Source organism: Labrus mixtus, chromosome 2 (genome assembly GCF_963584025.1).
Source record: "Labrus mixtus chromosome 2, fLabMix1.1, whole genome shotgun sequence".
Classification (NCBI taxonomy): Eukaryota; Metazoa; Chordata; class Actinopteri; order Labriformes; family Labridae; genus Labrus; species Labrus mixtus.
Genome location: NC_083613.1, coordinates 9,785,935 through 9,802,750, shown reverse-complemented (window position 1 = coordinate 9,802,750; position 16,816 = coordinate 9,785,935). Strand labels below are relative to the sequence as shown.

The window sequence follows — 16,816 nt, the reverse complement described above, 5'->3', positions numbered from 1 at the left end:
TACCTGTTAAACCTGGAAGCTATGATTATACATGAAGAACCTGCATATTTTAATGTGTCAGTTTGGGATCCATTACATGATGACAACCTCCTTTGGTGTAACTTCATCATGCACATTTACACACCTCCGGTCTTGAAAAATGAAGCCAATGTGGAAGTGCAAAGTCCTGCAGTTCGTCTTGTGTCCGCTTGACGCTGGCTCCAGGAAAACTAAGTCTCATACACACAACATGGGGAAAAAAGCAGTTTTTACAGCATAAATAAACATGTACATCCTGGTACAAAAAAAGGTGGGCGTGTTCGTCAAGAGGCTTAAAACCCGCCTCAGCTTCGGCTCTCAGCCTGTTGTTAGGTTGACTGAAAGATTTCCAGCATGGCGGCGGCTGCCCATGAGCCTCTGGAGTCCCCTTGCAGTAAAGATGGCTGACGTCACTCAGGCTTCGTCAATTAATATTTACAGTCTATGGAACTATACAACACCATGAAAAATCATTTAGAAGTTGTAGTAATTGAGTTTTTTTTATTATGCATTGCAGGCATTATACGCTGACAAACAGATTAATTCTAGACTTGGATAGAAGATTAAAAATCACAAACTGACACTTTATTCAAACTTAAACCATCAGCATAATGGTAGCAGCAGCTGGATCGGTTTCTTTTGAACGTTAAGAGTCAAAGAGAACAGTATTATATTAAATCTATGAGGGGCCCATACAAGCCATAATTCATTCTGGCCGTCACACACAAATATTCTCCCTTTCACTTACACACATATTCTCTTCACATAGATATTCTCAATATATATACTTTATAAATAAACTTTCTATTCTATTCTTTTTATGCATGTTCTCTTTTCACATACAAAGATTTTAACTAACATGGATATATGTTGAAGAATATATGTATGTGATAGAAGAATGTGTGTGAGAGAGGGCCAGAATGAATTATGGCCTGTACGATCCCTCATATAAAACTATAGAAATACATACATACCGTAAGTGTTTAGTTTATTTAAGTTTATATGTCTTCTATTGCATTGAGAATGGCAGATTTCAGACTGTTGCATATCACTGACATGGCTCGACAACAGCCAGGTGACATGAAGCTGATATGTTTGAACAGCCAATTGTTGTGAGAAGGTAAGATGCAGAGATGAGCTTTTAAAACTAATAAACCAAATTAGGAAGTTTTTATCCAGTCCTGCTGCAGCTCCGATGTCCAGCCTGATGTTCAGGAGTATGTATGACTTTGCAAAAGATACACACTAAAAAAGCTAAGATTAGATCTTCAACTAAAGCTAAAAAAGAAGGCTGACTGTGACATCAGACACAATATAATTTTAGAAGTTGTAATATTTTTTGAATTATTAATAGAAATCCTGTAATTATGCATAGAAACTGTGTTATATTCAGATTGATCTTCATTGTTACCTGGACCATATCAAAATATATGAACACTTTTATTTCACATCTTAATCACCAGTCAAAACAGACACCTCATGCTGATACATTATGTATTGTAATAAATGTGAGAGGACACAGAGGAGTTTAGATTCTGTTACCTTAAAATTATTGCTTGATTTCAAACTTCATCCCCCTTTAATAGAGCCGTCCCTCTAGTAGTAAAACTGTGAGTATAGAAAGTGTGAAGCTCTACAACATCATTCAATTTCTTCAATGTGTCTGCTCAGTCATTCATGCACTACAGAAGAATGGTTAGGTTTTATAGTCATCATTTGGATGAGTGAAGAGAGGGTTAACTGTCTCTTTTTTTAGCCTCTGTTCATCTATTAATAACAAAGTTAAAGAGCTGCTTCTCTTCAGCATTAAATGTGCTGCGTCACAAAGTCCTGCACAGCTCATTCAATCATGGTGTGATGCTTTAAAACACCTACTTTACCTTATTATTCCCTGACTGACTACACACCTTGATTAAAAAGGATAGAAATAGTAGTTTTATGGTTAGATATCTTAAGGTTCAACAGCGTCCCTTCAGCTTCAGACAGGAGAGAAAATCTCATGTGTGCGTCGACCAAAGCCTTAGATCACATTATCAAACATGTGCATGGATTGCATGATGTTTTCATCCTGAAAAGAAAAACAAGGGGGGGGGGGTGAATTTAAACCAATAATTGAGCTGTAGATAGAAGTGAAGCTTTTGATGGACATTTAAGGAAGAATGTGTGACTTTTTGATCCAGTAGATGTCGCCCTTGAGCACCAGCATTAAACCAAAACAAACTGCTGTTCGGAGATACGTCTGCTATTCTGAAGCCTCCGCTCTCCTCCAGCGTCACACCTCCAACCCCTCTCCACTCGTTTTCAAGAATGAGTTATGAATTTGAACGCATCTTAATTAAGCACCATTAAGTGCAAGTAACGGACAAAAATAGTCCTTTGCTTGAACTGCAACTGCCTGTGGCCTGCATTGTGTTAGTAGGCTAATATTAGCACACTTTGGTTAACTCATAGCTTCATACTGCACATAAATTGACATGGAATGAATGTGATCTAAACACCAGACAAGACATACAAATACGCAGTGAGAATGTTATTCTTTTTTTCTCTAGTCCTTGACTAAAACAGCTTTATATGCAAGGCCATCCCATCCATGTAAACATAATATAAACATGGCTCCGCTACAATACAGCTGATGGGACTCATGCTTCTCACTCATTGTAGACAGTCATGACTCAGAGAGCAATTTACAGAGGTTATACTTGATTTCTGATATATTTATCTCTAAAATGTTGCACATTCTTCCTTTAAATGTTTATATGAAATGGGTTTAAACTTTTTGTTCCAGAAGACCTTTTGGCATGTCTCCAAGAACTCCTCGATGGTGACCACTCCGTCATTGTTCTTGTCCATTTTCTGGAAAATAAATCACACAGGTTGAGATGTTTAAATGGGCAATTACATTTTGTCTGTGCTTCTCTGTTAGCATCTATTGTGTACCTTTCTTTTTCTAACTAGCAGTATTTATCAGTCATCTTGCTTTTTGTTGACACATTGCTACATATTTTATGGCATTGACACTAAATACCATCTGATGAGGTTTATTGCATTAAAACACACATGTATGTGTTTCTATAGCTTCATATGCTTAAATCTGTGTCCATGTTAAAGAGATGCAAACAAATCAGGGATAAGCTTGTAACAAACTTTGCTTCATGACACTGATTGTGGTCAAAAACTCTACAGAGGGTTGTCAAGACGCCTAAGCAACATAATCAGACCACATTATACAACTGGGTTACAATGTTTTTAGGTTTTATTGTACATTTTCAGTGTGGGCAAACTTGACAGATTTGTGTTTCACCTGGAAAAAGTTGTCAACATGATCTTTGGGAGCACTGTCCCTCATGTTGGGGTAGGTATACTTCCCCATCATGTCGTAGATGGAGTTCATGATATCAGTCATCTCCTGCACAGACAGACAGAGGTAAAAAGGAAGAAAGAAATAAGAACTAGTCAAGCTGACATAATGAGACAAAATATTCACACATGTACAGAAAGAGAAACATAGTGTAAGTACCTCTCTGGTGATGCAGCCGTCTTTGTTCAGATCGTACAGATTGAAGGCCCAGTTCAGTTTATCATTGATGGAGCCTCTCAGTATGATAGACAGACTTAAAACAAAGTCCTACAGCACAAAGAAAATTGAAAATAAGATTAGGGCAGTGATAGAAGAGTCAAAGGCAAAAGAACAAAACAAAAAAAGACTATATAGTATGCTATAATATTAAATAAATTAAGTATGTATTAGTGATATGTAATACAAATCAGAAAAAAATCTTAGAATAGAAAAACTTTGTGAGTGTTTTAATTCCTTTTAATTCCTCCTTATGTATGTGTGTGTTGGAAAGCCCATGGAAAAAAACACAAACGTGTGCCATATGTTTTTAGATAATAGTAAAGGTTAAACAGTAAAATGGGAAAGTGAAAGCATCCGTGTATTTAGAGATGCTTGTGTTTGCAAGTGTGGACTTTCCATCAAAGATCACAAAGGAAGAAACACAAAAGTGAAGGAAGGCAGGAAGGAATAAAAACATTTTTGTTGACAGCTGAGTGAAGGGAGAGAGAAGTCACCTCGAAGCTGACTGATCCATTGTTGTGGGTGTCAAAAGCCTCGAACAGGAAATGTGCGTACATACTTGAATCTGTAAATAAAAAATCCTTTAAAGGTTAGTCATATGTGCACTGATCTTATGAGTTCACATAAGACTTACATAAGATAAGTAAAGCTTTGAGTTGGTGAGGCCTGTGGCTTTATAGTTGATTAAATTTGTTTTTATTTCTATTTTATTTTTCTTCCTGCAGCACTTTTTTTGCAAAGATGTAAAGTGCGTTACAAATTAAATGTAGTATTATTATTATTATTATTATTATTATTATTATTATTATTATTATTATTATTACAGTACCCTACGTTCACCAGTTAAAACACTTTACATCAGTGGTTCTCAAATTTTTTTCCTTATAGCCCCCCCTCCCTCCTCCATCACCACCACCACTTGTCGCTCCATCAGGACCGACATGAAGAAAAAATATAAATTGCTGTCAAAAATTGTCAGAAATTTTTGTTGATTTCATTGATAAAATCCCAAAAGGCTTTTACACACATGATCTTACCAAATGAAATTTGAACTAGTGTAGTTGTAATAATTTTAGTTATTTTAACAATCTCAGAGAAGGCCTTGTTCCCGGAGATATTTGCAGCCTGCACCCCTGGTTGGGAACCTATGCTTTACATGACAAATTAAAGTTAATGGATCGAACAGATTTGCAGATAACAATGTGGATTACAATGAAACCATTCGAAATAGATCATGAACTGAAACAGTGATATAATCACAGTAGACCAACTCTCCTGCTAACCCTCCACCAATGGTTGTATGTCTGTAAACACAAACAAGATAGTTTATCTAGCAGTATATAAAAGTCCTAAAGGTTTCTGTTTTGAACTTGTTTCATAGGCTATTTGAAAGATGTTGGTACATTTTGGTCATGAAAATACTATGAAGATTAGAAAGTTGAAGGAAGGGGACTTGACTAACCTCCATGAGGGAAGAACTGTGAGTAGATGCTTTTAAAAGTCTCTTCATTGACCACACCACTGGGACACTCCTGCAGAATAAAAAACATACACATACACAGGCTTTCTGATTAATATAAAAAACAACAACATCATGTTCATATACAGTGGCTTGCAAAAGTATTCATACCCCTTGAACTTTTCTACATTTTGTCACGTTACAACCACAAACGTAAATGTATTTCACTGGGATTTTATGTCATAGACCAACACAAAGTGGCGCATAATTGTGAAGTGGAAGGAAAATTATACATGGTTTTCAAATTTAAAAAAAAATAAAAAACTGGTAAGTGTGGTGTGCAAAAGTATTCAACCCCCCTATACTCTGATACCCCTAAATAAAATCCAGTGCAACCAATTGCCTTCAGAAGTCAACTAATAAGTAAATTGAGACCCCCTGTGTGTAATCTAATCTCAGTATAAATACAGCTGTTCTGTGAAGACCTCAGAGGTTTGTTAGAGAACATTAGTGAACAAACAGCATCATGACACCCAAGAAACACACCAGACAGATCAGTGATAATGTTGTGGAGAAGTTTAAAGCAGGATTAGGTTATAGAAAAATATCCCAAGCTTTGAACATCTCACTGAGCACTGTTTAATCCATCATCGGAAAATGGAAAGGGTATGGCACAACTGCAAACCTGCCAAGACATGGCCGTCCACCTAAACTGAGAGGCCGGGCAAGGAGAGCATTGATCACAGAAGCAGCCAAGAGGCCCATGGTAACTCTGGAGGAGCTGCTGAGATCCACAGCTCAGGTGGGAGAATCCGTCGACAGGACAACTATTAGTCGTGCACTCCACGAATCGGGCCTTTATGGAAGAGTAGCCATTGTTGAAGTCCTGTTTGCAGTTTGCCACAACCCATGTGGGAAACACAGCAAACATGTGGAGGAAGGTGCTCTGGTCAGATGACACCAAAATTGAAGTTTTTGGCCTAAATGCAAAATGCTATGTGTGGCGGAAAACTAACACTGCACATCACCCTGAACACACCATCCCCACTGTGAAACATGGTGGTGGCAGCATCATGCTGTGGGGATGCTCTTCTTCAGCAGGGACAGGTAAGCTGGTCAGAGTTGATGGGGAGATGGATGGAGCCAAATACAGGGCAATCTTAGAAGAAAACCTGTTAACAGTCTGCAAAAGACTTGAGACAGGGGAGAAGGTTCACTTTCCAGCAGGCCAACGACCCTAAAAATACAGCAAGAACTACAATGGAATGGTTTAGATCAAAGCATATTTATGTGTTAGAATCGCTCAGTCATAGTCCAGACCTAAATCCAATTGAGAATCTCTGGCAAGACTTTGAAATTGCTGTTCACAGATGCTCTCCATCCAATCTGACTGTGCTTGAGCTAGAATGGGGAAAAATGTCAAAAAATACTATATACCAAAATACTTGCAGCTGTAATTGCAGCGAAAGGTGGTTCTACAAAGTATTGACTCAGGGGGACACATGACTTTTGCATGCCACACTTACCAGTTTTTTATTTAAACATTTTTTTTAAAACCATGTATCATTTTCCTTCCACTTCACAATTATGCGCCACTTTGTGTTGCTCTATGACATAAAATCCCAATGAAATACATGTATGTTTGTTGTTGTAACGTGATAAAATGTGGAAAAGTTCAAGGGTTATGAATACTTTTGCAAGCCACTGTATATGTGGTCATTCAGTAAGGGTATAAATCAATGCACAAATCCAAAATCCGCAGGAACCTCTGACTGACATTTTTGAATCCCCGATAGAGGACCTGTAGCTCTTTTCTGCTGAAGCTGGTCTGCTGTACGAGGCGGTCGAGCCTCTCTGGTCTGTGACTCACTGTGGCCAGATCGTCATCATCTGTTAAACTATCTGCATGGAGAAGTGAAGAGAGGAATACAATGATTAATCTCAGAGATACAGTGGAGTGTACCTGGAACACTTTGATAAAATTATAATAAAGATATATTTATTTCTTCAGACTTTATTCAAATGCACAGGAGGGATGGGAGTGTGTTGTGTTACTTGCTTTCATTGGCTGAAGAGTTGGAGCTTGAGCGATAGCAGGGGATCAGTTTGAGGAAGCGCTGCTTTATGCTCTTTTTATGAGGCTTGGACGGTGGATTACCTAGAAACAACCAATCACCGCATTAGATTCAGCTAGAGGGACCAACATCAGGAAACAGCAGGTTAAAGTACAAAAAACAACACTTAAGTACTTTGAATCACTTTTTCAATGAAACAATGTGTGCACAGTTTAGTTTGCTGACCTGGTTTTGAATCAGTGTGACCTGTCAGATGAAAGCTGTTTGGAGAACATTCGGCATGTCAGAACTTAGAGACACATGGCCGAAGTATTCAGAGGGCAAACTGAACCTGATTTAAATGTTTGTTATTATTTAGGTTCGGTGTTTGTTTGGTTTTCAGACGATGATTAAAATAAGTAGTGTTTTCATCATTTATTCAGATAGAGTTTATTGTCCGCTAGAGGGAATTTGTCCCGTACCTGGGTGCTGCATACATTTAGCTGCCTCGACAGTCTGTAAGTAACAGCAGCATACAAGTCAAGGTCACAAGTAGGTCAGGGCAACCTGAATTACTCAATGTTTTCACAGATAAACTTGTAAAATTAAGTTTATTAATTTTTATTATTTATTATTTATTTAGACACAATCAATTCAAGAAAACTCTGATTCAAATAAGGTAAAACATTATTAGAAATTCAAAAGTTAAGATAATGACAGACTCTTCATATTATGCCATGTTCAAACACCTAATGTTATGAAGAACCCAAATTACCCCTTTCGTAAGTCATGAATTCTTCAGTTTCTTTATTGGTTTTTCCACATTAACAATGTAACGGTATTCACCAAAGAGCAGTAACAGCAGAAGAGTTCTGTTGATAAAATCCCCAATCTAAACCCTCCCAACATCTTCCCACCCACTAACCCCAGAGTATCCCCCATTTGGTGCTCAGCTAGTTGTAAGTTTTTACATCAATGCTCAGAGTCAATATATACAATAAATAGAAGTTATTTCATGAACCTTTCTGAGGGGAGCCATGCTCTTCTCCAGAGTAATGCAGCGCAGTATCTCATGAATCCCTTTATTATGAGTAGGAGGTGAGGGGTGAGTCCATTTACAAAGGAAAAGCCTCCTAGCAAGTAGAGAAGTGAACGCAATGATTTGTCGAGTTGACCTAGGCCGATTGCTCATAAAAGAGATTCCATTAAGGTAAAATGATCAGGGGATAAACAGGAGATAATACCATCTCTACTCTACCATTAGGCTGCAAGGGGCTTGGGGTCTATAGTAGTTTGGGCCGACACTTTATTAATAGTTTCAAATACTGCTGTCCAGAATTCTGTTAGTGGCGGTCAAGACAGGAAGGTGATTGAAGTCAGCAGGTGATTGTTTGCATCTATTACATGCATCTGTACTGTGTAATATTTTTACATTTCAAAGGGCCCAAGATGTTTCTGTAAATTAATGTTTTCTTCTGGGAATGAAATTTTAAAAACAATTTCAGCCATTTAAACAAATGTTCACTTTGTACAAATATTAATTTTGATATTTACATTAAAGGTATTGTTGAGGTTTACTGTCTAGAGACTCTCTGTGTGAATCAAGGTGGCATTCACAGCAAAAGAAGACATTTTTTTTGAGGGGTATGTTTCCAAAATATATGGCCATTACAAAAAGAGAGAGAAAGAAAAAGAATAGAACTTAAAGCTCCAGTGAGGAGTTTTTATTAGGAAAATAAACAGACTGAAATTTAAAAAATAAAACTAAAGTTCCTCACAGGAGCTTTTAAAAAAACCTGTAATGTAAGTGGATGCATAGGAGTGAGTAAGTGAGAGGAAGGAGGAGTAGAACAGCAAACAAATAAACTCCAAGAGGATTTCTAATGAAGCACTGGCAGGGCCCAGATGAAAGCCTTCACAACCCCTATATAACGGGCAAACAGGTCAGAGAGCGGGTCAGCAGTGTTTAAGGGTTCAAAGTTCATCACATGCCAGACACAAAAAAACACTGGCACATGTTTCAAAAGTAGTGGAGACGAAAATCATCCAATTAATGTTTCTTTAAATAATGTTTTTTTTTATAAATATTATGCTATAGAGTAACATGTCAACATGTTATGTTATGGAGTGATTATAAAACATGAATGTGTCCTTCACACCACTAGAGGGCAGTGTTGTACTACAATCATATTACACTAAATTGTGAGGAACGATAAATCACATGAAGCCAATAAGAGTGATGCAGGAGACCCAAACTGTCACATGGAGCAAACTGCTGGATTAAAGAGTGAAAACATTTACAGCGAACAACTGCAATATAATAAAACAAACATTAATTGGTGTGAACTGTGGAAAAATGTACATATTATATATTATTAAGTAAATGCTTCTGATTTGTGTTTGCACTGTGTTGCTGCATTTCCACAGTTCATATCAAGATGTCCTTAAGCAGATGTGAATGAGTTCTATGTTATATGTCTATCCACAGTGCTGCTAGTGCTTTACATATGGCTGTACCTTATCGCTGTTTAAAAAAAATTGAAACTAAAGTTTGTGTGCATACAGCCTTTAAAAAAGATGATTTATAAATATAATTTAATTCTGTGACACCAAATCTGTGCTTCCAAGCCTTTATGTAGGATAATGTCCGTCAAAATATCAAGCACAGCAGCTGCACAGCTCTGGAAAAACAAATAAGCTTTGAGAGAGAGAGAGAGAGAGAGAGAGAGAGAGAGAGATAGAGAGAGAGAGAGAGAGAGACAGAGAGAGAGACAGAGAGAGAGAGAGAGAGAGAGAGAGAGAGATAGAGAGAGAGAGAGAGAGAGACAGAGAGAGAGACAGAGAGAGAGAGATAGATAGAGACAGAGAGAGAGAGAGATAGAGAGAGAGAGACAGAGAGAGAGAGAGAGAGAGATAGAGAGAGAGAGACAGAGAGAGAGAGAGAGAGACAGAGAGAGAGACAGAGAGAGAGAGAGAGAGAGATAGATAGATAGAGACAGAGAGAGAGAGAGATAGAGAGAGAGAGACAGAGAGAGAGAGAGAGAGAGATAGAGAGATAGAGAGAGAGAGACAGAGAGAGAGAGAGAGAGACAGAGAGAGAGACAGAGAGAGAGAGAGACAGAGAGAGAGACAGAGAGAGAGACAGAGAGAGAGAGATAGATAGAGACAGAGAGAGAGAGAGAGAGAGAGAGAGAGACAGAGAGAGAGAGAGAGAGAGATAGAGAGATAGAGAGAGAGAGACAGAGAGAGAGAGAGAGACAGAGAGAGAGACAGAGAGAGAGAGAGAGAGAGAGAGAGAGAGACAGAGAGAGAGAGAGAGATAGAGAGAGAGAGACAGAGAGAGAGAGAGAGAGAGACAGAGAGAGAGATAGAGCGAGAGAGACAGAGAGAGAGAAAGAGGGAGAGAGAGAGAGGGAGAGAGAGAGAGAGAGAGAGAGATCTTTCTCTCAAACAAACAAACAAACACACAAACACACACACACACACACTCATACTTGCAGTTATGTCTTTCTGAAGACCCTCGATTACATAATCCACACATAATATATGATCAAAATGAAATGCTCATACTTAAAATATATACTTCAACCTGTACCTTTGAATGGTCTTAATCCTCAACAGCCCTGTAATAATGTGAACACAAAATATGCACTCTTCCTTTGAGGTCTTCACTCAGCACGTAAAATGTTTTATATGGTCCTCACAAAGATAGAAGTGCAAGAAAACACAATCACACACACACAGGCAAGGAAGATGAAAAATGTAATATCTGCTTAACAAAAATAAAACCATTAAAAACTGTAACATTTTTTTGTAAAGAGCCATTTTTCAGAGAGACATCAAAACACTTTCCTGCAGTTTGGTGTCTGTTTAGCAGACATTTTTAGATGTGATAAAGCGCAGGTAACTGATAACTGCTTTATTTTAGGATACGGACATGCTTTCTAAGGGCAGCTGTGTGATGTGATTTGTTTGCAGAGTAATCTACAAAAACAGGGTGGGAGGTTTGTTCTCAGAGGGACAAAACAGCTTATAAATGTCTGGCTGAGCTGCAGTATTATTCCAGCTGTTTGTATCAGTTATATAAGATATTAAACATGAAGGATTTTATTAACATTGTTCTTCATGTAGCGTTACGACCAAATGCAACATACATCTATATTTGAGCTCTGTGTGGTCAGCTTTTTTTGTTATGTAACATTTAAACGGTCCCACTGTACAATATATCTAAATATCTCAGGGTTCAACTGGCTCAACAGTTCTTCCTCAGGTCTGGAGACCCTCTGGGTTACTTTGATTGAGAGTGATCAATACATTTGTCAATGCCGTTAGTGACACATTCACAGATTCTTTCGTCGATATGTTAGATTCAAAATTGCAAATTTCTTACAATTGCAATGATGGAAATACCCTACAAATTAAAAAGAAAGAAAGAAATGCAATAAAATGACATTGTATTATTATCAGACCACATAATGAGGAGCACTGTGTGTCTCTGAGGACGATACCCAACTTCATAACAGCTTCAAAAAATTCACAACGCTTTAGTTGGAAATGGTTTTTGATGGATAGAGAGATTCGACTCCTGGAACATATAAGACAGGAGCTTCAGAGGGGTTTTTTCTCCAAATGGAAATCATTTGGTCAGTTGCAGTGTGATTTTCACTGTACTCATCAATTAGCTTCCAACAAGATCGGGAAGGCAAGTTTTTGGCATCAAGAGAAGGAGCTGGAAATAAAAAAAAAAGGGCCATGGAGACAGCTTTTGTGGAAGTTGGATAATTTTTTAAGAAATATTGATAGTTATGTCTTTGGTACTTAAAATGACAAGAATTGTTCCTGAAAGTTGACTAAGCAAAAGTTAGTGCAAATATGTAATACAAATAAAAAGGAAACCTTTTTAATGTGTGTGCTTATATTTAGATTTCTGTACATGTAAGCATGTAAAAAAATGTTAAAATTAATATAATTATTAGTAAAAAAAAAAAGGTTTAAAACCCCTTAATTGGTAATGTTCATTTAATCAGGATCCCAAACCAAACATTCCTAGTTACTCTGAGAATTATGTGTTCACTCAGAGGTCACGGCAGCTCAAGTCGTGTCATTCAGTGCCAAATGAATGTTTGTAAACTAATGTCGCCCTGGCAACAGCCTCCGTTCTTACCATAATCCCCAGTGGGACATGCCTCAGATTACAGGCATCAGTCTCATCTGAAGCAAGGACAGACACACACACACACACACACACACACACACACACACACACACACACACACACACACACAATCTTCCTCTCACATCAAGAGGTCCCAGGTGAAGCTGATAGAGGTTTAAATCATAAAATTATTTCACCTCTTGTGAACTCATGCAGTAGCAGACGTCCGCTCATCAGTTGTGTCGGATCCGCTTTGATTTTTTGTTACACAACATTCATCTTAATACATCAGTCCAGGCTACAGCCAAATCCACTTGGCATTATCAACATGACGTCTATTTGCTGCTGAGGGGCTTTGATTTTAAAGTCTGTCATGTAATTATGTTATATAAAAATAATATTTATGTTATCAGTAACAGGTTTTCATGAATAGGGTAAAACCCCATGTGTGTGTGAGACTCACACTCAGTTGTTCTTCCACTAGACTAGCTTTAGTCATGCAACGTGAATCTTAAAGGAATACATTTTGTAAACACACTCACTCTTTGCTTGCTTGATAAGAGTTAGAGGGGTAATGTGTACCAAAGTTTTGATGTAAAAACCTTATTTCCTAAGTGCAAAATTTGATACCATAGTTTTGCTCGGCATGAGATGCATCAACTAAACATATCGTAAACCCATCCATTGCAATATTTGAAGCTGACATAAACTGCTTCTGATGGAGTGTCTAATGAAGCAGTTTAAAGCTGTTCGTTTGCCCTCAAAGCACTGACCTTGTTTCCTCTTTTCTAGATACTTGCTTGTGTTGTACTTACTCTCTGATGTTAGTCGCTTTGGATAGAAGCGTCTGCTTAATGTAATGTAGAATTGAGGATGTAGTGAGAAAGATTAAAAAAGTGCATTTGGAGTAGTGGTCACGGATGTTGACTAACAACACAGAACAACAGCCCAGGAGACTGGAGTTTGATGAATCAGTACATTGACATGCAGTTAAGTGGAGTTATGGTTATAGCTCGATGAGGTCATATAATTAGACAACTGTCCTTGTTGTAAGCACCAGTGTAAATTATGACATTTATGACGGTCAGAGTCAGAGTAACATGTGAAGTGTGGTGTAAAAAGTGATGACATGAAAATGATCCAGTATAATGTATGAACACACGAGGAGTAAACAACATGAGGTTTATGCAGCTTTACAGCTGATTAGCTGACCATTTTCTACTCAGTTTGTTTGTTTATGCAGCTGATAAATCTTTAAAATGCATTTCATACAGACTTAATCCATAAGAAGTGTTTTTTTTCTTCATCTATACATAAACTAATAGTGTGTGTTGTTTATTTTACAGATACAATAGAGTTGAACTGCACTTTAGTCAGCACTTTCACGGGTTTGTGCCTCAGGCTGCTGAGCACCATGATGCCCTGTGCTTGACTCTTTAATAAAAAGGTCCGTTTGTGTCTCCTCAGTGTTCATGCACCTGTTCACTGTTTGGTTAACCTGCTGCTGAACGGATATCACACTGCCTATTGTGCCGGCAACAACTATCAGCAATTCAATGAACCTCAATGTTTATACCATCTGTTCAGCAGTCAAAGACCATGCGCAGTGGTAATACTGCAAACTACATGAGAACAGCACTCAGAGCTGTAATTTTCAAACATTTATATATTCATGTTTAAAAGAAAAGACTATTTTTGGAAGTTGTCACATTAATGACAGACCAGCCTTACAATGGCGTGAGATGTGTGTGACTGTGTGTGTGACTGTGTGTGTGACTGTGTGTGCGAGTCAGTAAAAGAGAGAGATGAAAAACTGAGATCCCACTGATCACTAAAGATTCGTGTCTATGTGAGCATTCATGAGGAAAATTAAGAATACAGAAAAGAGTGACAAAGAGAGTCTCACTGAAATGAAATAATTACAAGCTCCTTACTGAGGGGACTTTTTGCTGCAACTACTAGAACTATCTCAATATTGATCATTTATTTTAAAACCATATCATGTAGATTTAAAAAAAGTGAAAAAATTAGCAAATACTATGTTGTACATTTTTGCCCAAATGATAACCTGCAACTTTTCACAGACAGAACATTTTTTTCATTTGATGTTATTCCTTACATGTAGCACTGTCTCCATTATTCTACACTCTCTTCCCAGGACTCTCAGACTGCATGCATTTGTTTAACTGCAGATGTGATTGGCTTCAAAACACAGTCTGCATCACTCATTTAGGAAAGTATGTGCATTCAATGCACTCCAAAAAAAACATTTATCAAACTCAATCTACAAAACCAGGTAAGTTTTAGAAACCTTTGCTTGTATTCATCTGGGCTATTTTTTTACAGTAGAAAATCTAACCTATAGATTTAGAGTCCATAAGAGTTCATAGAGTCTGATGGGATATTCAGAGAAGCTGGGATGTGCAGTGTCCACATTCACACGAACCGTTTGCACTTTAGCTTGTTCTCAGTAGCTTGCAAAACATGATTAAACAAGATCGTGGTTTACTCATTAGTCAGGTAAACTGAATATGTACTTTTAGTTATTTTGAAGAACTACAGCAAACTTCCGAACACACAGAGATCGCCAGCCAGGTCAACAAACAGCAGAATATCAAATATAGACCTATTTTCTTTCATGAATACAACAGAATTTGTATTACCTGTAAGTGGGTCGTAAGATCTGTCCAGCTCTCTGGAGTCAGACAAACTCTGGTCCTGACTCCTGGACTTCATGTTTGTTTCTGTGTCTGTGCCACCGCTCCAAACCTGCCGGGTCTGTGTGCGTGCAAGAGCCGCAGCTAGACTACGACCTCTGTCTCTTCATCCCTGTTTTCATGTCATTGACCTGGTCTTATATATAATCTAGGATCGTCAAAAAGCCAAAAAAAAACAAAAAAAACCGCAAAGCTCTTCTTTATTCGTCTCTGTTCATCTTTATCCAAACTGAACTCTCTCTTCCTCGCGCTCAGCAGCAGGCAGCGCACTGACGTCACTGTGGGACGCGACAGGATCAAATGCTGAGGTGAAGATCTACAGTCACTGCTGTGGAGAAAATGTGTTATGACTTCCCTCTGCTGTCTGTTCACAAACTCACAAAGATGGCAAAGGCTCCGTCTGTCAGCTAATGAAGGTGTGGAGCTAAGAAAGACAAACGAGAGACAAGTAAAGTAACTAAGTAAATTTAGGCTACTCAAGTAGGCTACTGTAGGTAAATAAATAATTTTGTAAACAAAATACACAAAAGAATTACAAATATGCTTTTTATTTTTTTTAAATGAAGCTACCCAACAGTACATAGTCTAATAGTTAGCAAGTCAATTGACAGCAAACGAACCGGACACTATTCTTTGAAAAATATTCAAGCAATTTTTCATGCAAAATAAACAACATACTTTTGATTTGTCAAATAATTTTGATGTTTGTTACATTATTTAAAACTCAAACCATAAATCAGTGAATGTAAAAAAGTATCAACTGATAAATCTAATAAACAAATAATTTCAGTAGTGGTTGCATTGAGCTCAGCCTCAATAAAGTACATTAAAATCCTTCTTTTGCATTAATGCTTAACTTAAATCAAATAATAATAGGACTACTGTGTTAATCTGTGCCTGCAACATTTTAGGCCTACTGTTAATGTGGATACTTAAGTAGCCTACATTAGCCTCTCCTCAATTACAATTTAATATTCTGAATCACACAATATAAATAACAAAGAAATATAACCATGAACAGTGTTTTACTATTTTTATTTTACTATACTTTAACTCCTGCAATCAGCGGAAGAATAAGAGGAGGAGAAGTGACATAGCAGGACAGACAGACAGACATACAGATGGGGGACATAGGAAGTGTATCTCTGCTGTTCTGCCTCTGATGGATGGTCTCACCTTGGCTCAGGTCTTCAGCAGCTTGGGCTTGATGAGGATATGTAAAACCTGCGGATCAATACACTGTCGGTTCGACGTCCTTGAGATGGTCGAGTAGACTTAACGGATGACTTACTCATATTTCAGAAAATGCATCACCAAGGTCTTGATTAAAATAAAAGCAATAATTTGAATAAAATATCCATAAATACACACTTTAAGCTCGATGCAGACAGAGGAGGCCATAGCCTGATTTATGAGATAAACTTCATGATTTTCACAGCTTTGTTTCCCATCAGAAGCTTCTATTTTTAACACTGACATGTAAGACTTTGAGCTTTTCTGGGACATTATCAAGGTCTACAGAAAAGGTGTAACTGAGTGGCTTTAAAATAAATATATTTTCTTATCTGAGAACATTTTGAAAACCTTATTTTCATGTCATTGTCAGCTATAAATGTGTTCAGGCTTACTTTAAATTAAATGAAAGGGTTGCAAAGTGTCTAATGTTTCAGCATAAATTCTATTGAATTTTGTTTTAGTTCATGTTATATGAGGCTACTAAGAAATATGATAACTTGTGGAAAAAATTTCACAATGTGGGTGTCAGATTGTCCATATGAAGACTAAACACAAAATGTGAAACCCACAAGAAACACAAGCTGAATCTTCTCTCAATAA

General features: G+C 37.6%; 1 protein-coding gene across 1 annotated transcript; it reads right to left on the bottom strand.

Moving 5' to 3' along the window:
* Positions 1–491: 491 nt before the first annotated feature.
* On the bottom strand, positions 492–15,325 carry LOC132984032 (Kv channel-interacting protein 2-like). Its single transcript, XM_061050646.1, has 9 exons — positions 14,927–15,325; positions 7,110–7,212; positions 6,832–6,952; positions 5,058–5,127; positions 4,090–4,160; positions 3,536–3,643; positions 3,320–3,424; positions 2,809–2,871; positions 492–2,086 (listed from the first exon to the last, which is right to left on the bottom strand). Exons 1-9 carry the CDS (start codon positions 14,997–14,999, stop codon positions 2,039–2,041), a joined length of 762 nt encoding a protein of 253 aa, XP_060906629.1. The 5' UTR covers positions 15,000–15,325; the 3' UTR covers positions 492–2,038.
* Positions 15,326–16,816: the final 1,491 nt, after the last annotated feature.

Coding starts and splice junctions, on each gene's coding strand:
- LOC132984032 (XM_061050646.1), bottom strand. CDS start 14,999: ATGAAGTCCAGGAGTCAGGACCAGAGTTTGTCTGACTCCAGAGAGCTG. Junction 7,213..14,926: donor ATCTTACGACCCACTTACAG/GTAATACAAATT, acceptor GGTTGTTTCTAG/GTAATCCACCGTCCAAGCCT. Junction 6,953..7,109: donor TCTTCAGCCAATGAAAGCAA/GTAACACAACAC, acceptor CCATGCAGATAG/TTTAACAGATGATGACGATC.